This window comes from Eulemur rufifrons, chromosome 2, assembly GCF_041146395.1.
Source record: "Eulemur rufifrons isolate Redbay chromosome 2, OSU_ERuf_1, whole genome shotgun sequence".
Taxonomy (NCBI): Eukaryota; Metazoa; Chordata; class Mammalia; order Primates; family Lemuridae; genus Eulemur; species Eulemur rufifrons.
The window spans coordinates 69,756,819-69,781,468 of NC_090984.1; the positions used below are offsets into that span (position 1 = coordinate 69,756,819).

At 35.7% G+C, this 24,650-nt stretch overlaps 1 protein-coding gene across 2 annotated transcripts in view; it reads right to left on the reverse strand.

The window, feature by feature from the left end:
• Positions 1-24,650, reverse strand: part of BAZ1A (bromodomain adjacent to zinc finger domain 1A) — an 89,464-nt gene that overhangs the window by 41,497 nt on the left and 23,317 nt on the right. For both annotated transcript variants that reach the window (XM_069486476.1, XM_069486468.1), the window contains exons 4-6: positions 14,433-14,576; positions 8,057-8,161; positions 4,470-4,557 (exon numbers count right to left, since the gene is read on the reverse strand). In XM_069486476.1, the coding sequence (XP_069342577.1) occupies positions 4,470-4,557; positions 8,057-8,161; positions 14,433-14,576 (337 nt within the window). The remainder of the gene's footprint in view (positions 1-4,469; positions 4,558-8,056; positions 8,162-14,432; positions 14,577-24,650) is intronic.

Below are 24,650 nucleotides of genomic sequence, written 5' to 3' on the forward strand. Positions count from 1 at the left end.
TTTTTAAACTATATAATCAGCCTTACCAGAAAGAAAGCTACAATTCAAAAATTACTTCACTATAAAATACCCTAACATTTGTACAGTTTCTTGTATTTCAAAAATTACATTTATATAATAATGTAATAAATGTTTGTTTTGCTTTTGACTAATGCTGTCTGAGATTAAATAATCAATCCATTAAAAATCCACTGTAGCTGGGAGCGGTGGCTCACGCATGTAATCCTAGCACTCCAGAAGGCCAAGGCGGGTGGATTGTTTGAGCTCAGGAGTTTGAGACCAGCCTGAGCAAGAGCAAGACCCCATCTCTACCAAAAAAATAGAAAGAAATGAGCTGGACAACTAAAAATATATATAGAAAAAATTAGCCAGGCATGGTGGCGCATGCCTGTAGTCCCAGCTACTCGGGAGGCTGAGGCAGGAGGATTGCTTGAGCCCAGGAGTTTGAGGTTGCTGTGAGCTAGGCTGACTCCACGGCACTCTAGCCCAGGCAACAGAGCAAGACTTTGTCTCAAAAAAACAAAACAAAAACAAAAACAAAAACTCCACTGTATTAGCCAGGAATGGTGGCGCATGCCTATAGTTCCAGCTACTTGGGAGGTAGAGATGGATCTCTTGAGCCTAGGAGCTCAAGACCAGTCTGGACAATATAGTGAGACCCCATCTCTTAAGAAAAAAATCCACTGTATTAACCCAATACATTTTTCTTAACCATTTACCAACTGCTGAACATTTAGATTTTCCTTCCAGGTTGGGATGATAAATGCTTTACATATAAAATTTTAAAGTTGCTCTAGATAACAGCAGAAATATTTACAAATTCCTACAAAGTTTCAACTCAGAATTTAAGTTCAAAAGTCAACCTCATTCTTACCATAAATGGTATAGTGCTAGATAATTGCTAAATCTAAGAGTTTAGTTTCTTTCCTTTTACCTTCCATCTATAACTTGAAGTTTAAAATAAAGAGAAATAAATTCTGATTGGAGGAAATTATGGAGGGCTTTAAGAAAGCAATAATGTGAAATATTCAGCTCACATTGGGGTAGGTATGTGCTGAGTGAAAAAGCAACAGGCATGGTGGTGTCCAATCCTAGACTTTTTATTATTTTTGGCCCAATGGCCAAGAGCATCATTCTTTCTTTCTCTCCAAAAACCAACACCCCCAAAAACACAAAGGCCATATACAGAAATATCTTCCAGGAAATGTATAAGAAAATAATGATACAAAATAGGAACGCTTCTGGGAAATCAATTTCTTATTTAATATTTTTGTTGGTAGGACACAGCTTTTAATACCTAAAATTCAATCAGTTCTGGCTATCATAATAAATCAAGAATCTATTAAGATTTTACATTAAAGCAGATTCCACTTAGATGGTCATATAACCCCAGACTTGCCATTTAAGTATGAATATAAAACACATGGGTGGTTTCTTCTCAAATATGTATGCACATACATGTGTGTGTGCAAGTGCATCAAAACATCCACTGATCTTTTATTAAACTCTAAGTGAAAATTTAATGTCACCTTAATTTTCATTTATTTATTCAGTAAAGTTGAGCTTCTTTCTATGTTTATTGACTTTTTCCTTGGTGAAATACTTGCTAACGTCTTTCACTATCATTTTCCAAATGGGTTCCTTTTGCTCACTGATGTGCAAGAAATCTTTGTAAACTAGGGGAATTGGCCAAATGGCTGTTTGCAATATATATATATATATATATATATATACACACATATATATATATATACAGCTATTTATATATTCACTGACTTCATGTCAAGTGCCAGGCACTGTTCTAGTCACTTGTTACAAGTATCTAAGTCATTAAAACTTTCTGTAACCATCACTTAATTTGGCTGCATGATATCCAACACTATAAATATAGCATAATTTAAGCATTTTCCTCTTGTTGAGACAGATACATAAATAAGATCACATTTAAAAATTATTTTCCAGGCCGGGCGCGGTGGCTCACGCCTGTAATCCTAGCACTCTGGGAGGCCGAGGCGGGTGGATCGCTCGAGGTCAGGAGTTCGAGACCAGCCTGAGCAAGAGTGAGACCCCGTCTCTACTAAAAATATAAAAAGAAATTATATGGACAACTAAAATATATATATACAAAAAATTAGCCGGGCATGGTGGCGCATGCCTGTAGTCCTAGCTACTTGGGAGGCTGAGACAGTAGGATCGCTTAAGTCCAGGAGTCTGAGGTTGCTGTGAGCTAGACTGACGCCACGGCACTCACTCTAGCCTGGGCAACAGAGTGAGACTCTGTCTCAAAAAAAAAAAAAAAAAAAATTATTTTCCAGATGACTCTATTTTATGTTTTCTAGTTTTCATATTTCATTCACTGTGAATGAATTTTAATGATTTCAATTTGCCCTTTTCTTTTTTTTTTTTGAGACAGAGTCTCACTCTGTCACCCAGGCTAGAGTGCCGTGGTGTCAGCTCAGCTCACAGCAACCTCAAACTCCTGGGCTAAAGCAATCCTCCTGCCTCAGCCTCCCAAGTAGCTGGGACTACAGGCATGTGCCACCATGCCCGGCTAATTTTTCTATATATATTTTTAGCTGTCCATATAATTTCTTTCTATTTTTAGTAGAGATGGGGTCTCGCTCTTGCTCAGGCTGGTCTCAAACTCCTGAGCTCAAACGATCCACCCGCCTCAGCCTCCCAGAGTGCTAGGATTACAGGCGTGAGCCACCGCACCCGGCCTCGATTTGCCCTTTTCTACTGGGATGTTTATGTTTTTTTAATTGAGTTCTTCACTGTATTCACTGAAGTTATTTTTCCTCCAGCGATTGCCCTTGAAATCTATTCATGAGATTATATTGTCCACTCAATCTCATCCTTGGTTTTCTTTTTTATTGCTTTTCCTAAGTACTTAAGCATGTTTAACATTAACATTTGTTTCAACCAAGTGTCCCAGTTTTATTTATTAAATAATTTATCTTGCCTTTAGAGATTTGAAATGTTACTTTTCACATAAACTCATATTCTTTTTTAAACTTCTTTTGATATAACATTTGCATACAGTGAAATGCACAAATCTTACGCATGCAATAGCTGATTTGTGACAAAGGCAAACATTTCTCTAACCCGCTCTATTGCTGTTGCTTCTTTTTTATTTTTTAAGAGACAGAGTCTCGCTGTGTTGCCCAGGCTGGCCTCAAATTCCTGGGCTCTAGAGACCCTTCCTGGAGTAGCTGGGACAACAGGCATGCACTACCACGCCCAGCTCTATCCCAGTGTGAGTTAAGTATTTCACACTTTAAAAATTAGTTTTAGTTTCCATTTAACTTTTCACTTAGTATACAATGTAAGATTCCTAAAACTTGATTTGTTTCCCTCTCAATGGCTACTAAAATATAATCTATTTGCTCACTATTGGCATGATGCTCTTTTTTTTTTTTTGAGACAGAGTCTCAGTCTGTTGCCCTGAGTAGAGTGCCATAGCGTCAGCCTAGCTCACAGCAACCTCTAACTCCTGGGCTCAAGTGATCCTCCTCCCTCAGCCTCCTGAGTAGCTGGGACTACAGGTGTGTGCCACCACATGCCCGGCTAATTTTTCTATTTTTAGTAGAGAAAGCGGTCTCACTTTTGCTCAGGCTGGTCTTGAACTCCTGAGCTCAAGCAATCCTCCCGCCTCAGCTTCCCAGAGCGCTTGGATTACAGGTGTGAGCCACTGTGCCCGGACAGTGATGCTCTTTTTATTAAACATTGTTCTCTTGTCTAAGTAGGATCTGTTTTAGCATTGTTCTTTGAATCTATCTATTATTTGTAAGGACATTGTAGGTATTAGTATAGAGAGCTATAGTAGTTGCCCCACTCCATAACTTTTCCTTTTCCATGTTTTCTATCTATTCTGACCTGTCCTGTTTGATTCCCCCCTCCCCCGCCGAGACAGAGTCTCACTCTGTTGGCCAGGCTAGAGTGAGTGCCGTGGCATCAGCCTAGCTCACAGCAACCTCAAACTCCTGGGCTCAAGCAATCCTCCTGCCTCAGACTCCTGAGTAGCTGGGACTACACGCATGTGCTACCATGCCCGGCTAATTTTTCTATACATATTTTTAGCTGTCCATATAATTTCTTTCTATTTTTAGTAGAGACGGGGTCTTGCTCTTGCTCAGGCTGGTCTTGAACTCCTGACCTCGAGTGATCCACCCGCCTCGGCCTCCCAGAGTGCTAGGATTACAGGCGTGAGCCACCACGCCCGGCCCTGATCTTTCTTATAAGGAAAAAATGTGGCAGTAACTGAGCCACCTAGGAATTCTAGCAATTACAAAACCAGCAATTAATCCAATAAATATTTTAAAAAGTAATAAAAACTGGCTATAAATTTTTTTAAAAGAGAGCTATCTTCAACCATCTTTGAAATGACATTTCTGCAATGTTTTAACATTGTAACCCTACTCATTTCTCTTTTTTTCTTTCTTTCAAAAATTATTTCACTATTTGATTACCTTAATTTTAATGACTCCATCTTGTGGTTCACAGTGTTGCTTCAGAAAAAGCTTTAGTTTATCACGAGAAAATAGGTGTTTTCTCCGACTATAGGGAGAAAGGTAGATAAAGAAGGTGGTGTTAGTATCAAAGAATTCAACCCAAACTCCATAATCTCTGTAAACTTATAACGTGAATTTCAACTCTAGGAACTGAAGGACATTTCATCCTCTAAATAGTATTTATGTAAAAGTTATGAGAAGCTTTATACAGAGGTTTTATATAGGAAATTATAAGATCTACTTGAGTGAATCTATTAGAAAAGTATATTATAAAAACAGTATATGCATTTGTTACTTAGGAGCCATTTAGAAATCAGATAAACCTTAAAGAAAATGCACTATGGAGAGTAAACAAAATTTTACAAAATTAGATTATCATCCCCACAAATATCACCATGAAAATTCTTTTAAAGATTACAAGCAGTAGGCTACCAGATGGCATATAACTTTCAGCACTGTAAATCAACATTCAGATGGATATTGTAAACAGAGTTGAACACTGTTGTTTCAATTTTTTTTTTTTTTTCCAGAATATTACTGAGGGTACAAACGTTTTGGTTACATGAATTACTTTTGTATTGTTTCAAATTTTGAAATATTTTGCATCTAAATCTCATACAGCAGCCAACAAATTAGTGGGATGAAAATTAAAAAGAATTAAAATTAAGGCTGGGCTCACACCTATAATCCCTACCACTCTGGGAGGCCAAGGTGGGAGGATTGCTTGAGTTCAGTAGTTTGAGATCCTGTCTCCACTAAAAATAGAAAAAATTAGCTGGGCAACTAAAAATAGGAAAAAAAAATTAGCCAGGTGTGGTGGCACATGCCTGTAGTCCCAGCTAATCGGGAGGCTGAGGCAGGAAGATCACCGGAGCCCAGGAGTTTGAGATTGCTGTGAACTAGGCTGATGCCACAGCACTCTAGCCTGGGCAACAGAGTGAGAATCTGTCTCAAAAAAAAAAAAAAAAAGAAAGAAAATTAAGATCCTTAAACATACTATTTTTGATTCTCTCTTGCCTTCAAATTAAAAATAACAATCACAGGAAGAAGAAACACTACCACAAACAAAACAAAAACAATAAAAAAATGCAAGTATTTCTGGAGAAAAGTAAATTTTTTTTTTCTTTTTACCCCACTGCCCACACGCCAGCCAGAGGAGAGGAATGGGCTGGGGGAAAGTAAATGTTTTAATTGAATTCAACATATGCCTTTCAAGAAAAAGCCTAAAGCTTCTATGAATTAATAAACCATATAGGAGAGTTTTTAAATAGTGGCCCTCCCCAAAATGTATACAGCTGGCTCTCCATATCCATGGATCAAAAACATTTGAAAAAAATTGTTTCTGTACTAAACACATACAGATTATTTTCCTTTTCATGATTCCCTAAACAATGCAGTATAACTACTATTTACATGGCATTTACACTGTATTAGGTATTCTAAGTAATCTAGAAATCATTTAAAACACACAGGGGCATTTATGTAGGTTATATGCAAATACTATACTATTTTATATCAGGGACTTGAGCATCCAGATTTTGGAAACCAATCCGCTGGGATACCAGGGACAACTATATATGTTTCTTAGACTTGAAGTTCCATGAGAACAAGGACCCCAAATCAAGTACTCAATAGCCACACATGGATACTGACTATCACATTGGACAGCACACATAATATTTGCATTATCACAAAAAGTCCTACCTGTCAGTGCTACTCTAGCATCTCAAGTCTTTTTTTTTTTTTTTTTTTGAGACAGAGTCTCGGTTGGTTGCCTGGGCTAGAGTAAGTGCCGTGGCGTTGGCCTAGCTCACAGCAACCTCAAACTCCCGGGCTCAAGCAATCTTTCTGCCTCAGCCTCCTGAGTAGCTGGGACTGCAGGCATGTGCCACTATGCCCGGCTAATTTTTTCTATGTATTTTTAGTTGTCCAGCTAATTTCTTTCTATTTTTAGTAGAGACGAGGTCTCGCTCTTGCTCAGGCTGGTCTCGAACTCCTGAGCTCAAACGATCCGCCCACCTCGGCATCCCAGAGTGCTAGGATTACAGGCGTGAGCCACTGCGCCCAGCTTTCAAGTCTTCTTTATTATAGGAATATTGTCATCTCTTTATTAAAACAATATTACTGTACTATCTTTTGATGCTAACTAAGAGCTACAAGTCATTTAAGTCTTCTATTATCAAGTATAACTTTCTCACCTTATAATTCTTTGGCTCACCAATTAAGAAGGAAATGAGCTAACAAGACTGTAACCAAAGTCTAGCAGAATAGTATTTAAAGTTTAAGTCAAAAAGTAAAAATATCTATCTGCTGTCTTTCAAAAAAAAGTTTAAAAAAATAGAAAAACATTAAATAGGGAATTACATTACATAAATAACGTATCTTGAACTAAAAGCAAAAACAAAAAAGACAAAACTCAACTGTGAATAAGGAAAACATCTGTAGTCTCAACTATTCCATTCATTAGCCCATAAACTAAATAAATTAAAGAAGTTTAAATAATCCAGGAACATTAACTTGAGAATACTAGTTTTTCAATATACTACAAAATGTAGAATGCTCTAGAGATCTCAAACTAATTTGAACTGAACCAACAAACTAACCAACAAACTAACCAACCTGAACCAACAAACTAACCAACCAACTGACCAACCAACTGACCACATACACCTCAGTTTAGCTACAGAAAGTGATACATACAACTCAAGATTCTCTCTATATTATTATCATTTTTCTTTGTACACATGAGTATAAATGGGGCAAAAGATATAAAAGAATAAGTAAAAATTCTTTTACATTAAATGAAATGTTAAGATTGACTCCTAGGAAGTAGGTTGATAGCTGGCTGATAATGTCAACTTACTTTCAGATAACTAAGAGCCTAACTCCAACAGGCAACAATAGGGATTTTTCTAGAATATCTATGTAAACTAGAGCCAGTTCTTTTATGTTTTAGCTACTTACTACCCTCCCTCTCCTTTGTTTAGGTCTCAAACAGGAATTTTTTAAGATACTCAAGTTTTATGACTTAACTTTTGTTAGTTTTTGTTTTTTGTAGAGATGGGGTATTGCTATGTTGCCAGGCTGATCTTGAACTCCTAGGCTCAAGCTATCAGCCTCCCAAAGTGCTAGAATTATAGGCATGAGCCACTGTGCCCAGCTAATTTTCTTAAGTAGTAGGAAGAGACTGATCAAATGGTTGTGTCTAATGAATAAAATAATATAAGCATGACATATTTGTAAGCACTATTAAATTTCTCAGGTTTGAAAACTGAGTTCTCTCATGAAAAGTACTTCATAAATTGGATCCTTCTTATTCTTTAGATTGCAGACTATTTGGGGCCAGTTACTATTCTAAACAAAGGGCTGAAAGAGTCTGTTAGGATTCATTTAAATCCGTCTATGAGCATATAAATGTACATTTATTTTGTAAAGAGAAGCAAATACTTGCAAGCTACCCATTTTTTCTACATCAAACCATCTTAATCTAACATGTACATAATTATTCTACTTTAAACTACTGGAGAGAAGATATTGAGTTTTACCTTATTTGTGTTGCTTTAACAACAGCAGACTCATATAACTCTTTTTTTTTAGTGGGTTGTACCTTGTACTTGAATAGTAAGGGATCAATTGCATCTTTTTTCTTCCTAAAAAGAGGGAAAAGATACAAATCAGTTAATAATTTGGAAACATAAAATTTTAAGTGGAATCCTATTTTCTAAGAATATACTGTAATAGAATCTTACGCATTTTTATCTAGAATTATTTATAGGTTACTGCTCCCCCTGCCCCCACCATTCCATTAGCCAAAATAGTACTAAACTATTTTATTTTAGCTGAGTATTTTAATTACTCATTCAATAACTTTTCCTTGGGTGAAGAAACTAGAGATGAGTAAGCATGGAGTACTTGGTTTAGGTGAGATAAAATCATTAAAGAAAAATCGTTCTTGGATTTGCTTTTAAACTTTCATTTTCATAGCTATTACAATCCAAGAGCAAAAATGGAGATAATGTACTTTAATTAGCAAAGAGGCTACATGTTTAATCGCCATCCCCACCAACTTCTCATCTTTTCTTCCCTTTGAGGGTATAGTCATTCATTCATTCACTCAATAGCTAAGAGCCCACAATGTGCCAGATACTACTCTAAATAATGAAGATTCAGTAGTCAACAAAACAAACACAGTGGGGAGATACAGGCAAACAAAAAAATATACAACATGATAGGTGGTTAAGTGCTGTGAAATGAACAGAGGGTAGGGGAGCCACTATTTTATATGGATAATGATCCTTGATTAAGCTAACCAGGTGGGCCTTCCAAGAAGTTGATATTTAAGCAGAGATCTGAAAAAAAAAATGCAAAGGAGCAATCTATGTGAAAATCTTGGGGAAATGAGTTTAAAGGAAGACAGAAAAGACCCTGAGTGTGCACAGTTTGCACAAGAAGCCAAATGAATAAGGAGAATGAAAGAAGATTCAGAGGCAGTAGCAGGGTGAGATTACAGGCCATCATTAAGGGCTTTGGATTTTATCCTGAGTAAAGCCAGTATTTTGAATAATGGGATGATAATGATTAACTTACACTTCAGAAGGATCACTCTGGTTTCTATGTGGAGAACAGACTATGGGGCAAGAACGCAAACAGGGACACTAGTTAGAAAGCTTGTAAGAACTGATGGCAGCGTGGACTTAAATGGTAGTGGTGGCAGTAGACACAAGAGGTGGGATTCTAAAAATGCTACCTCTGGGAATGCATGCCACCTCTATGAATGTGAAGAGGATATAAGTGGGGGTTATAGAGAAGAGAAGAAAATGATATAAAAAAGATGATAAACAGAAGCATTGGTAATGAGAGTAAGATATAGTCAGAGTGATAAAAATACAGTTCACGCAAGGCAGGGGAGAGGTTCAACACAAAAGAGATATATGACACAAACAAGTAAAACCAGGTTTTATACCTAAAATAGCATCAAATTCCAATTTGGGGGGTCAAGTATCTTCAAGTATCTTTACACTGAGACCCAGTATACACATATGGAATGCTGTCTAATATTTTGTATTCTATTAAAGTTCCTTAAGTTAGTTTCACAACCTACATTGGGCTGTAAACTGCAGTTTGAAAAGCCTATTCCAAGAGAACAGATCAAAAAGAGAACTCTAAGTGTTCAGACAGAAGCACTGCTGGGAGTTCTCAGTAAGAGTTTCTTGAAATATAGGAAAAAGAAAATGAGTTTTAATGAATAAAACTCAGCAGTTTAAGAATAACAGACTTAAGAGTTAACATAATACTTTTTCAAGAGATGCCAACTTAGCAATTAATCCCTACCATTTTATACATAAGAGACTGATCAATAGATTGCACTTAAAAGATTATTACTAGTGTCAACAAATAATTATATATAAATAAAGTATATATTTATACATAATGAATTATATAACAAAATAATTTATTTTCCCCATATTTTAGTAAATTAAAAAATAATTAATATACTAACAGAGAAAAACAAAATTTGGGTAGTCATTTCCAAAAAATTTAGATTCCAACAGTGTTGAGGCATTGGTACACAGACTAGGAAACTCTGATGTGAATTGTATCTTAATGGATTTAAGGCTACAAAATAGGGGTGTATATGTATAAACAATTATCTTTTTCTTTTCTTGCTGTGCCATGAAATTCATTTGTGATGATAAATCAATAGAAACCTTTTTTCTAATCAGTGAAAATATTCTTACTGGGGCTTTGCCATAATCCTTATACAGAATTTTGTATAGAATAAAATCCTAATTGGATTCTTTCCAAGGAGGTAGAATTATGAGACCAACAAAAACTGCTTCTTATAATATGGATTTACCTTCAAGATAGGAACTTCAAGGATAATATTAAAAAGAACTTACATTTTAATCATTTTCCTTTCTTGCTACCCAAAGCCTAGGCCTAAATAGCTGAACATTAAGTTAAATCTCCTAATTTCAATCATGACTGTGATTCACCATTTTATCATCAAGTAAACTGATTTTATTACCAACAAGTGCAGGCTTGGTTTTAGTTCTACAATAACAAGCCAACATCAAATATTATAAAATCAGATCAGTGTTCCAATTACTTACTCACAAGAAAATTTGATCTTTTATTTTATAAATGTATATTTCAATAAGCCTAGTTATATATGTAAATTTTAATTCTACTTTTGTTTTGCCATAACGGAAATAGTTTTTGCTGCTATACTATGAACATTTGAAAATAAAGAGGTAAAATATTATAAAATTTTCTATATCAGCATGACAAAAAACCCACAAAATTATACTTTCAACATAAAGGTGTTTTTTTAAGAGAAATTACCAAGTTATGTTCACTATAACTATTCTGCCATGACAATCCACTAAATGATTAGGCTTCCAGCACAGATGGTTACTTATAGTCATGTATACATATTTTTTTTTAAGTTTCTTTTCAGGGGCCCTGCTAATCTTCTCTATCATTTCAATTTTAGTATGTGTACTGCTGAGGTGGGCATAGGTATATATTTTTTTGAAATATAAAATGCTAACGTTATTTTTCACACGTTAAGTCTTCATGCATGGAACTACAAATAGCAAAATAATTAGGTGCACTTTAAAAATAACACTCCGACTCCATTATCTTACTAACAATTAGTGAAGTTATTCTTCCTAAGTTTCCTAAAATAATTAGTTATGCCTGTGCTCCTGCAAATCACCAGTAGGATAGGAGACCTCACCAAAAATGTATTTTACTCATGTACTATTTTCAGGCTGGGATAATAATTTTTTATACTATACCCTCAACTTTAAATAATATCTATTTAGATATGGTTCCACAAAACTTTGATCCATTGTAAAGGATAAAAAGTAGCCTGACTGATAGCTTTAAATCACAATGGCAGGGTATATTATTAGAAAATGTCATTTACATACTAATCTGACTTGCTATAAATACCATATTTAGTTTCTTTTACAAATCTTAAAAGCAAAACTCACCTATACTTGGCACAGCTGGCTATTCTAATCAGATGGTGAACTAGTGAATATTTTACTCACGATTATCAACTTAGTTCAGTTTTCAGAGAATTTGTGATTGTACATCAACTTCATTATTTGGCTGTTAATGAGAAACTTCTATCAAGTAATTACACATACTAGGGTCTCACCAAGTTGTGAAGATTTTCACATATACATTTTCTTTAAATCTATTAGTAACTTTTGAGGGAAAGGCACAATAGTGGATATAACATTGCTGAACCTCATTCTTAAAGGGCAAACATTAAGAGAAGTGTAAAGAAAGAATAACTGAGAGCAGATACACAACACATAGAGTAAAATTTCAGAGAGCAAGATGAGGAGACAAAACTCTAAACCTCTTTACCTCAATTCTATAGGATGCAAATTACTGCCTCTAAAATACAGTCCAAACTTTTATCTAGTACTATTAAATAATAGCCAAGGAGCCAATTTTTAAAATAAAATTTGTTTACAGATAAAAAATAACCAATATGGAGGACGTTGGTACTTTGACATGGGAGTCTGCCAACCTCTTCATATGCTGGCAAGTTAATAAACAACTCTTTCCTTCTCAAAAAAAAAAAAAAAAAAATCAATATGCTCTCCCAAATGTATCAGAATATTTTATTTTTTAAACTCTGATCAGAATATATTAAAAAACTACAACTCAACAACAAAAAGACAAAGAACCCAATTTTAAACCTGTCCACTAGTCACTTAGGTAGCCATCTTGGTAATCAGATTGACTGTCAAGGTATTGTAGTGCTTGTGTTCAAGTAACCCTTGTTTTACTTAAGAAATGGCACTAAAGTGCAAGAGTAGTGATGGTGGCAATCAGATATCCCAAAGAGAAGTACTTTAAGTAAAAAAGCTTAAGTTCTTGAATTAATAAGGAAAGAAAAAAAATCATATGTTCAAGTTGCTAAGATCTATGGTAAGAATGAATCTTCTACCTCTAAAACAGTGAAGAAAAAAGAAATTCATAGTATATATAAGGTTTGGTACTGTCCATGGTTTCAGGAATCCATTGGGGGTCCTGAAACGTATCCCCCATGGATAAGGAGAGACTACTATATTGTACAGAATAGTCTCAATGCCTTAGAAATGTGCTCCATCTATTCATCCCTTCTTCCCTGAAACCCCTGGCAACCACTTATCCTTTCACTGTCTCCATAGTTTTGCTTTTTCCAGAATGTCATATAGTTGAAATCATACAGTATGTAGCCTTTTCAGATTGGCTTCTTTCACTTAGTAATATGCACTTAAGTTTCTTCCATGTCTTTTCATGGCTTTCTTGCTCATTTCTTTTTACTGCTAAAAAATATTCCATTGTATAGATGTACCACAGTTTGACCCTAAGAATCTAGACATTCCTCATCTCAAGGCACCTCACAGCACCTAAAAGAATTAGAAGAGTATATTAAAAGTTACTGCAAAATAACCTTAAATGATAAGCCATTTTAAAATGAAAAAATTCAGATAAATAAATGCTTACCACATTTAAACACCAATTTTTAAAAATATCTTTTATATACAAAAATCTGTGCTTAATCCTTTAAGACTGGGATTTTTTTTTATCTTGGATTAAAATTTTCAAAAAGTATTCTAAAAAATTAATATGAGAATAAGAAAATTTATTTCTATTTATTATTAATTAATACTTGCATTTTTACTTATATCTTTACCTATGTGTACACTCACCTGACTTATAACTAATTCCATTTAAGGGTTACAACCTTTGACACAGTCCAAACAAAATACATGAACTACTGTTGGACGTGCTAAAGGACATATATTAACTAGCACAATACTCACTGATTTTGTATCCCATACCCTGTACTTAATGAAAGACACAGACAAGTGATATAGTAATTTATTTTTCTGCTTAATCGTAGCAGCTCAAGAAAAAAAATGAGATGAGCCAAAAGACTTATTATACAGGATTATGTCATGTTTCATTCAGTCACCTAAATATCATTTATTTTGTCAGGCAATGTGCTAGTCAGATAACCTTGAACAAAGCCAATTAACCTTCCTAAGTTTCAGGTTCTTCCTTGTTACATAACAACACTCCTCCAGAACTGACAAAAATGCATAGAAAGCACTTAGTACAATGCCTGATCATAGTCAATTCTCAAATGCTAGTTACAGCTACACTAGTTCATGTAAGACAAAATGAGAACTTGAACCACACAGTTCTGAAAAGACAGAACTTGATAGACACTAGTATTTCAGGAGCAAAGTAATCAAGAGTAGTAGTTAAGAGTGGCCTCAGGTTTCTTATCTGAATATCATGGAACTGTTCACTAAATATACAAAGGCAAGAAAGACACAAGACAGGCTGGAGAAGGCATTTTAAAGTTTGAGATGCCTAAAAGGGAAAAGAATAGAGGAGTAAAGATTTAGAATAGCTGTTGTGGAGAACAGAAAGGGTTGCTGAGCTAAGATATGTAAAAGGCCTTTTAATCAGTTGAAGACTTAGCTGAAATTTTAAATTACATATTTATATGTTTGTAATATTTTTGTCCAACAGCACTCAGCTGATACAGGCCATCAACTGACTGAATTTTAGGTGGTTACAGAGTTTCTTTACCATGTACAACATAAAGCAAGTTAAGTATTAATAATTAAAGTACAGAATGCATTTTCTCAAGTAAACAAAAATGTATAGATATAACTGAAGCAGTTAGCTTAAACTGCTCTTCAGCAGCTGATTAGAGTTAACTAGTTAAGTTTCAATTTGGGAAATTCTAACATCTGTTGTCAAACCCAATTGTTTAGGTGGGTAGTTAACCACAGTATGACTAGAAAGGAAGGAAAGAAGAGAGGGATGAAGAAAAAAATATTTCAAGGAATATCATTAGTCAATATGATAATTTAAAAAATAAAAATCACTTACCCATTTTGAAAAGAACAGCTCTGTGTTTCTGAATCATCACTATCACTAATGATAATAGTTTCTCCGTCTATACTGCTAACATGTCCATTAGCAAAACCATTTTGATGTGATGGAGGGAAGACTTCCAAAATCCTACACTGTAACCTGAAATGAAATTGTATATTTAAAAATGCAAATCATTTGATTATTTTACAACCAAACATTTCAGAACAATCTAATTATTTTGAAAAAGTGAAGTTATTTTGTTTTGTAGAGACTATGGCAGATTGACATAAACAATTTAACCAAAAAGAAAACCTGTAACTTCCAATATAAGCAAATAATTTAAAACCATAATATTTTAAAGTTCAATTTATCAAGATTCTTAGAAATTATATTCTTTATTATTTCCTGCTTTCTGGTAGCTCTGGATTCAGTTTGTTCTTTTGTTGTAAAGTTAGGTTGTTGGTTTGAGATCTTTCTTGTTTTTTAATGTAAGCATTGATAGATAAAAATTCCTCCTTTAGCGTTGCTTTAGTTGCATCTCATAAATTTTGGTATGATGTGTTTTTGTTTTCATTCATTTCTAAGTATTTTCTAGTTTCCAGTGCAATTTCTTCTTTGATCCATTGGTTAAGAGTGTGTTGTTTAATTTCCACAAATTTGTGAATTTTCCAGTTTTCCTTCTGTTAATGATTGCTAACTTCATCTTGTGTTCAGAGAAGATACTCTGTATGATACTGTGATGGTTAATTTCAGGTGTTGACTGGATTAAAGGATCCTAGATAGCTGGCTAAAGCATTATTTCTGAGTGTGTCTATGAGGGTGATTCTGGAGATTGGTACGTGAGTCAGTGGACTGACTAGGGAAAGATCCACTCTAAATGTGAGTGGGCATCATCCAGTCGGCTCAGGGCCGGATAGAACAAAAAGGCAGAGAAAACCTGAATTCACTCTTTCCTGGAGCTGGGGTGCCCTTCTCCTTCTGCCCTTAAAAACACCAGAACGCCAGTTTCTCTAGCCTTTGAACTCTGGCACTTGTACCAGCAGCCCCTGAGTTCTCAGGCCTTCAGGCTCAGACTGAGAGTTATACCACTAGCTTCCCTGGTTCTGAGGCCTTTGAACTTGGACTGAGCCACATTACCAGCCTCCCCAGTTCTCCAGCTTGCAGATAGCCTATTGTATGACTCAGCCTCCATAATCACATGAGCCATTTCTCCTAAAAAAAAAATCTCCTCTTGTATCCCCCCCCTCATATATATCCTATTGGTTGCATCTCTCTGGAAAACCCTAATACAGATAATCTATCTTTTAAAATCCAGCAAGATGTGCTCCCATTCATGGGCAAAAAAAAATTATTCAATGAGAAGAAATTTGTGACCTAACATATGGTCTATCCTAGAGAATATCCCATGTGCACTTGTGAAAAATGTGCATTCTGTTATTGGGTTGAGTGTTCTGCATATCTGTTAGATCTAGTTGGTTTATTGTGTTGTTCAAGTCCTGTTATTTCCTTACTCATTTTCTGTCTGGTTGTTCTATTCATTATTAGAGTGGGGTACTGAAGACTCCAACTACTATTGTGAAAATGTCTGTTTCTCTTAGCAATTATATATATATATATATATATATATATTTTTTTTTTTTTTTTTTTTTTTTTGAGGCAGAGTCCCACTCTGTCACCCTGGCTAGAGTGCCATAGCATCAGCCTAGCTCACAGCAACCTCAAACTCGTGGGCTCAAGCAGTCCTTCTGCCTCAGCCTTCCAAGTAGCTTGGACTACAGGTATGTGCCTCCATGCCCGGCTAATTTTTTTTCTATATATTTTTAGTTGTCCAGCTAATTTCTTTCTATTTTTTAGTAGAGACAGGGTCTTGCTCTTGCTCAGGCTGGTTTCCAACTCTTGAACTCAACCAATCCACTCACCTCGGCCTCCCAGAGTGCTAGGATTACAAGTGTGAGCCACAGAGCCTGGCCCAGCAATTATATTTTTAAATAAAGTAACTGCTTAGAAAATTAAATACAGGCAGTCCCCAGGTTATGGATGACAGATGTTCTTGAGAATGTCTTTAGGTCAGATTTGTATGTAACTCAGATCCGTGATGAACAGTGCATATATGGTAATAATAATACTACAATGGCTCAAATGTGGTGATACAGTGTAATATTGTAATAATAATGCCCCTATACTGTAAGAAGTTACAGAAGCTATTGTGCTCTTTCTTCTAATTCAAACAAGCAGAACATAAAAACAAACGCATACAAAAAGTTTAAATACGAAACAGGAGAAATTTCAAAAAAGAATATTAAAGATTAACACTTACCTAATGTATCAACGCTAGGCCAATGGGAATGTTATACTTATTTTGATCTTCTAACCAAATCAGTAATAACCTTTCCATTTCAATAATTAGTCTACTATACCACTTAGTTGTAATTGATGTACTTTCATTGGAGCACTGCCTGTCACATGTTCCATTACTCTCACTTTATCCTTTCTAATTGCTCCCATAGTTAAGCAACTGAAACCTAACACTCTCCCAATGAATGATGGCATCTGGCCTTTCTCCAAATAGTTATTTCTACTTCCTTTTTCATTATAATCACCTTTCTCTTCACTGCAGGTTCACCTGGACTTGCAGTGGACTTCTGCTTTGGAGGCATGGCTATAAGGGTAAATAAAGGCTCACAAAATCAAATAAAAATTAAGACAAAAGGGATACTGTACATAAGAGATGCTATAAACAATGAGACTAGCCACTAGCATAAAGACGCTGTGCCAACAAACCGCTTATGCCAGGAGGGTTTGTTTACATGCATTGAAGAAACTAGTTCCCGAATTATCAATTTAATTATTTAATTACAAATTTTTCTTATGGGGAGGCTTGGGAGCCCATTCATAAGTACGGAATGCTGGATGTCAGGTTGACCTTAACCTGGGGACTACCTATATTGGCATAATCTGTTACTATACAGATTAGGCCTTATAGAGTTTCAAAGCATCCAATATTTTAAATTCTCAAATTCTCCAGACCATAACCTTGTTGTTCTTACCATAACTTTTGTTGTGATTTCTGACCTTTGGAAAGCTTCCTATTCACTGACTCTATTACCCCTATTCTGGCTTCCTTTACTCTGCAAACTCTATCTGGATTTTATGGGCTGCAATTTTAGGCCCATTCAACCATAATTAAAATAGTCCTTAATCCCATTTCTACTGTGCCAATTGTCAGTGCACAGGGGCAATGGGCAGTGTGCAGTGACTGTTAATGGGCAAAGGTTTCTTTCTGGGGTGTTAAAAATGTTCTAAAATTAGATTGTGATGAGCACTGTACAACCCTAGGAATATACTAAAAAACCACTGAACTGTACATTTTAAATGGGTGACTTTTATGATACATGAAATATGTCTTAATAAAGTTGCTCTAAAAAAAGAGCTGCAAGATATATTGGACTGAATCCTGGACCTGAAAAAGGACAAATTAAAAAGAGAAAGAAAGAAAAAAAATTTTTTTTTAAAGATATAATAGGAAGTCAATTTTAAAAAAAGAGAAAACATTGCTGGAATTACATCTATAGCACCTCTACAACTCTTATGCAATCCTGGGGGAGGTTTTATTAACTATGACTATTCTAAGCACAAAATATCTATCAATGGGCTACATCATCATTCTCTGAGAAAAAGTGGTTCAAGATTAGATAGACACTTTGGGCTGAGCGTGGTGGCTCATGCCTATAATCCCAGCACTTTGGGAGGATGAGTTGGGAGGATCGCTTGAAGCCAAGAGTTTGAAACCAGCCTGGGCAACATAGGGACACTCTCTCTTGACAAATAAAAATTTAAAAACCAGTGCATGTGGTTACGTGTGCCTGTAGTCCCAGCTACTAGGGGGGCTGAGGCAGGAGGATCACTTGAGCTCAAGAGTTTGAGGCTATAGTGAGCTATAATAGGGCCACTCCATTCTGGCCTGAGCAACACAGCAAGACCCTATCTCAAATAACTAACTAACTAAATCACAAATAAAGATTAGACACTTCACTCACTATATCATTCATTTGGTCATCCCATACCATCAACAAGTTTTGATACATTATGGGCATACTATCCCAGTCTTCTAGGAACCTCATTCTTCCCACACCCTACCCTCTTCCACATGGCTATTAGAGCTGCTATTTTTTCACAAAACAGTAGCCAGAGATAGTTGATACAGAGTGAGCATCTTTTCCAAGATTGTAAACTTGGAATCCAGAAGGTAAAAATCATCCCTGTCCCATCAGAATCTATAAGACATAAAATTCTGGTGCTGTCAGCAGCCATATTTCCTGCTACATGGAGGAAGCCAATATGCAATGAGAGAAGATAAAGCCTGTAAAGGAGAAGAAGGGAAAGATGGCAAGAGTACAAGAGGCAATCAGTTCTCTTATTTTGGTTTTTCCTCAGACTTAGTTGCACCTTGCCCATCTCAGGCTTAGCTGTTTAATCTTTCCTTCAATTCAATAAACTGATGAATTCCTCTTTTTTGCCTGGTTTTTCAAGATAAATTTTGTTACAGCCAAAATAAACAATCATAAAATTCCAGAAAAGCAGTATTATTTAGAGCTAATTTATTTTGGGAAGCTGGTAGATTTTTACAAGATAATAGCATTTATTTTTATTATTGTACATTTTAGCATATGTTTATACTCTGCTTTAGAATATCTTTAGTATCTCCTACAATATCTAATATTGCTGTTAGGCACCCAGAAAATCAGGGCCATGGATTTCCTTCTAGAACTTTGCACCACACTCAACTAAAAGAAAAAGCAACTGGTTCCACAGCATCCTAAGGTTTAAGAATCAACAAAATGTAGACAGACTATGTGGTTGAACCCAAAGTCCTCAAAGCATCTTTGTACCTTCAGTCATTTACTCTCACTCTGAGACTTACACAGATTCAATTAAATTTAAACATCATAGTCTTGGTCCTTTTCAATCTGCTTTTTAAAAAGAATTGAGAAAAAAGGAGAAGACTCAAATTACTAAAATAAGAAGTGAAAGTAGGGACATTACTGGAGATTTACAGAAATAAGATTGTAAGAATACCATGAACAATTGTATACAGAAAAATTGAATAACTTAGATGAAATGGACAAATTCCTAGAAATGCATAAAATACCAAAATTGACTCAAAAAGAAATAGAAAATCTGAATAGACCTATAACTGGCAAGGAAATTGAATCACTAATCAAAAATCTAACAAAGAAAAGCCCAGGAACAGATGGCTTCACTGGTGAATTCTACCAAACACTTACAAAAGAATTAATATAAATTCTCTCAAAATCTTCCACAAAATTGCACACTTCCAAACTCATTCCATAAGACTAACATTACCCTAACATCCAACCAGAAAGATATGGCAGAACATATGTAAAACTCTTCTAACTCAAAAATAAAACAAAAAACAAAACAAAACCCAATTCAAAAATGAGCAAAAAGACTCAAATAAACATTTCTCCAAAGAAGATAAAAACGGCAAAAAGCACATGAAAAAATACTCAGCATCAACAGTCATAAGAAAAACGTAAAATGAAAACCACAATGAGGCCGGGCGCGGTGGCTCACGCCTGTAATCCTAGCACTCTGGGAGGCCGAGGCGGGTGGATCGCTAAAGGTCAGGAGTTCGAGACCAGCCTGAGCAAGAGCGAGACCCCGTCTCTACTAAAAATAGAAAGAAATTATATGGACAACTAAAAATATATATATAGAAAAATTAGCCGGGCATAGTGGCACATGCCTGTAGTCCCAGCTACTTGGGAGGCTGAGGCAGGAGGATCGCTTGAGCCCAGGAGTTTGAGGTTGCTGTGAGCTAGGCTGACGCCATGGCACTCACTCTAGCCTGGGCAACAAAGTGAGACTCTGTCTCAAAAAAAAAAAAAAAGAAAAGAAAACCACAATGAGATACAATTTCACACTCACTATTTTAAAAACACAGAAACCGGCCAGGTGCAGTGGCTCATGATTATAATCCCAGCACTTTTGGGAGGCCAAGGCAGGAGGATCACTTGAGGCCAGGAGTTTGAGACCAGCCTGGATAATATAGCAAGACTGTTTCTACAAAAAGTAAAAACATTAGCCGGTCATGGTGGCACATGTCTGGAGTCCCAGCTACTCAGGAGGCTGAGGCAGAAGGATCACTTTAGCCCAGGAGTTTGAGGTTGGTTGCAGTGAGCTATGATGACGCCAGACGCCACTGCGCTCTAGCCTGGGCAACATAGTTCTCAAAAACAAAACAAAACAAAAACATGGAAATCAATAAATGCTGGTGAGGATGTAGAGAAATTGGAAAAGTGCATTGCTGGTGGGAATGTAAAATGGTACAGTTGCCTTGGAAAACTGTTTGGCAATTCTTCAAAGAGTTAAACATAGCACTGCCATATAACCAAGCAATTCCACTTCCAGGTATATACCCAAAGGAATTGAAAACAGGATCTCCCCTTCACTCGCAGGGGCTGACCTGTTCCTTCTCCAGAATGAACTATGCTTTAATAAACTTTGGTACTTTGCCTGCTTGCAAAAAGGAAAAAAGAATTGAAAACAGGAACTCAAACAGATACTTGTACACCAATGTTCATAGTGGTGTTATTTACAACAGCCAAGAGGTGGAATCAACCGAAGTGTCCAGGAACAGATGGACAGTTAAACAAAATGTGGTATATACATACAACGGAACATTCAGACATAAAAAGGAATGAAATTCTGATATATGCTACAGCATGGATGAAACTTGAAAACAATATCAGTGAAATAAGCCACAAAAGGATATATATATATATATATATATATGATTCCACTTATATGAAATATCTAGAATAGGGCAAATTCATAGAAACAGAAAGTAGAATAAAGGTTACCAGAAGCTGCAGGAAGGGTAGAATGGGGATTATTGCTTAACTAGTACAGAGTTTCTGTTTGGGATGATGAAAAAGTTCTGGAAATAGTGGTGATGGTTACACAACACTATATACAATGTATATAACATTAAGTGTACTGTAAATGCACTTAATGCCACTGAATTGCAATTAAAATCATTAAAATAGTAAAATTTTAACATTTATTTTACTGTAATGGGAAAAAAATTTTTTTTGTTCTAACAGAAAAGTTTGAAAAGAGGCTCAGTTACCAATCCTACGTTGGTAGCAACGGAAACGGTGTCTAAAGAACTGCAGGCTGACTTTCACCACTGGCTGGTAGAAATAAACCAGTGTTTCTAAAGAGGAACAACTACAGGAAGTCATATCAAAACCTGTTGGGTAATTATGTAGCCTACTGATAAAAAGGTTCTGTAATTTGGTGACACGAACTACATAAAAATATGAAAGAAATCAAATGGACCCACTTTTGGAGAGCTTAGATACCACGTGCATGGATCACAGTATTACTTAGGCTTCCAGGAAGTGATAAAGGAAGCTTTTCAGGGAATCTGTGACAAGGTTCTTCAAGTTAGAAAAAAAGACGGTCTTCACTGGCAGAGCCCAGGTGAGTGCCCCTACGTAGTGATAATGCTGCTGGTGGGCATGAGACAAAAACAAAGTAAACGAATCCACCCTGAGCCCAGCTACAGTTCGTGTGAGACCTAAAGTGTTCTGACAATCCATCACAGGGAATAGTTGGACCACGGTAGGGCCCACAGAGTTACAATAATTTAAGGACTAATTTATTTAAAGCCAACAGAGAGAAATACAATTCTCCAACAGAAGAATTAAGGAGAAAGAAACCAGTATAGCATAGGGACATTGCTTAGAATGTAGCAAATATTAAACATATACATTACAGTAGTTATTATCAATGCTACTATTAACTTTGACCACATCCAAACCACAAGTAACAAGCATTCCTTGCTGATCTAATCAAGGCTAGCCCTCTAATAGGCATTTAGTTTTAACTTCAGTTACTCAAGATGTCAACACTTTCTAATAAATTTCCAGAGACTTGGTCTGTCTTCCAAATCCACTTACTACCATTTCTTGGTTCTAGCAAGTCCACAGATTATTGGGGTGTAAAAAAAAAGGAGGGGGGGATTAGAGAATCATGAGTTAAGATCCAGCTAGAGAGTCTTTGAGAGTACAGAAACATTCTAAATTAAATTTATGCTCTATTATTTGAGGACGTAGTGGATGGAGATTGACGATTAAAAGATGGTCCTTATTAGAGTTCATGTGTGCCATATTAAGTATATAACATATATACATATATATAAAAAATATCAATCAACTCTGCAAGTTACACATTTTCTAGAAGATGAAATTCAGGGTCAAATTTAAATCATCTGCTCTCAGTCACACAACCAGTAATGGTACAGCCAAAACTTTATCTGACTCTGAAGCCCATATACTTTCTAAGTTTCCACTCTATTCTAGAGTGAGGGGGAACAGAACCATTATGTTGACCCAAGGGTATTTCAGAGCTTTAAGCCCAGGCAGTGAGAGGCTTCTTAAAGTGCTCACAACTTAAACACATTTCAGAGTGAAAGCAAGATTGTGCAACAGCGGCAAGCACAAAATAAGGGCATAGCCTAAGTTAGCCACAAATGTATAACAGTGACAAGCTGGACATGGAAATAACCTTTTATGAGATTTTGGAATGGTATAAACCTCCCCCCCAAAGTAGTCTTAATAGTCACAGTTTAATTTATATCTCAAAATAAAAATTCAGCTGGGCGCAGAGGTGCATGCCTGTAATCCTAGCACTTTGACAGGCTGAGGTGAGAGGACTGCTTGAGGCCAAGAGTGTGAGATCAGCCTGAGCAACACAGCAAGACCCCATCTCTACAAAAAAGAGAGAAATTAGCCAGGCATGGTGGCCCACACCTGTAGTCCCAGCTACCTAGGAGGGCTGAGGCAGGAAGATCACTTGAACCCAGGAGTTTGAGGTTGCAGTGAGCTATGATGACACCATTGTACTCTATCTTGGGCAAAAGAGAGAGAGCCTGTTTTTTTTTGTTTTTATTTTAAAATACAATGTACAAAAATAGCTGATGCAGACAACTTGGGCAAAAAAAAAAAAAGCTGAAAGAATTTACAAAGAAATTACTATATACACAACTAACAAATTAAGATGACAGAATTATATTTATTATTCCCATCTCAAATTTTTCTACCTAGAAGAACTACTTACACATAGCTTTTGGGTAGCTCAAACAAAATAACCTGAATATTTTTTACTATTATTAGAGAATATTTATAATAACTACATCAATATGCCGACTCACTAAATGGAGGGAGATGAAGAAAGATGCAGGTATATCTTTGGAGAGAAAACTAAAATATAAGTATCAGCCACTCTAATGGTCAATCATAGCAAAGTATTAATGCAGGGCTAAATTATTTGGCATTACAGTGTTCTTTATTCATTCCATTTGAATGTTAATGATATAATCACTAGCCAAATGAAACTCCTCTCCTTCCCTTACAATGGGATAATCAAATACGAGTAAAGCACAGTACTAAACTCTATTCCTACTACAAATATATACACCAGTATGATGCTTGGGAACAATTTAATACTATGTTTTACTCATATTTGATTATCCTGTTGCATCTAACACAATGGTTTTCAGAGAAGATAATCAATTTAATCGGCTAAAACAAAAACTATGATTCAAGACTCTATCCCATCATTTTATTTTCTTTATAGCACTGATAAATATCAAAAGTTATCCTTTGTGCTTTTATGTGTACTTTAAAGTACTAACTCAGAATACTCCCTACCACCTTCAAAGAACAAAAGCTATAAACAATTACATTTTTCATCCCTGGGAACTGAATCAAAATATAGAAAAACAACAAATAAATGATATCCTATTTTCCCCCATGCCTGCAGTCACCTTTTGTTGCCACTAGATAGCATGCTTTCATCTCTTAGCAAAATATTTGAAAAGAAGAAAGCTTAAATATCTCAGAGTACACAAGTAAAGTAATTAAGATACCCTCTGGTAAGGACGATGGTTAAGAATTTAAACAGCAGGGTAATCTGTTTATTGAGGCTTTTTTACCTTTGAGGAAATGATCAGAAAATACTGACTTTCAAACACTGAACAGTATGACCTGAATCGTTCTTACAAGTGAATGATCATAGCTTAATCTGACCACACTTTGACAAAAATTATAAAATGCTCAAGTAAAGTGAAAAATAGTGGGTGTTCGATAAATGCATTCAATTATCATTTTCTAATCCTGCTTAGCTGCTATCCTTTAATATTAT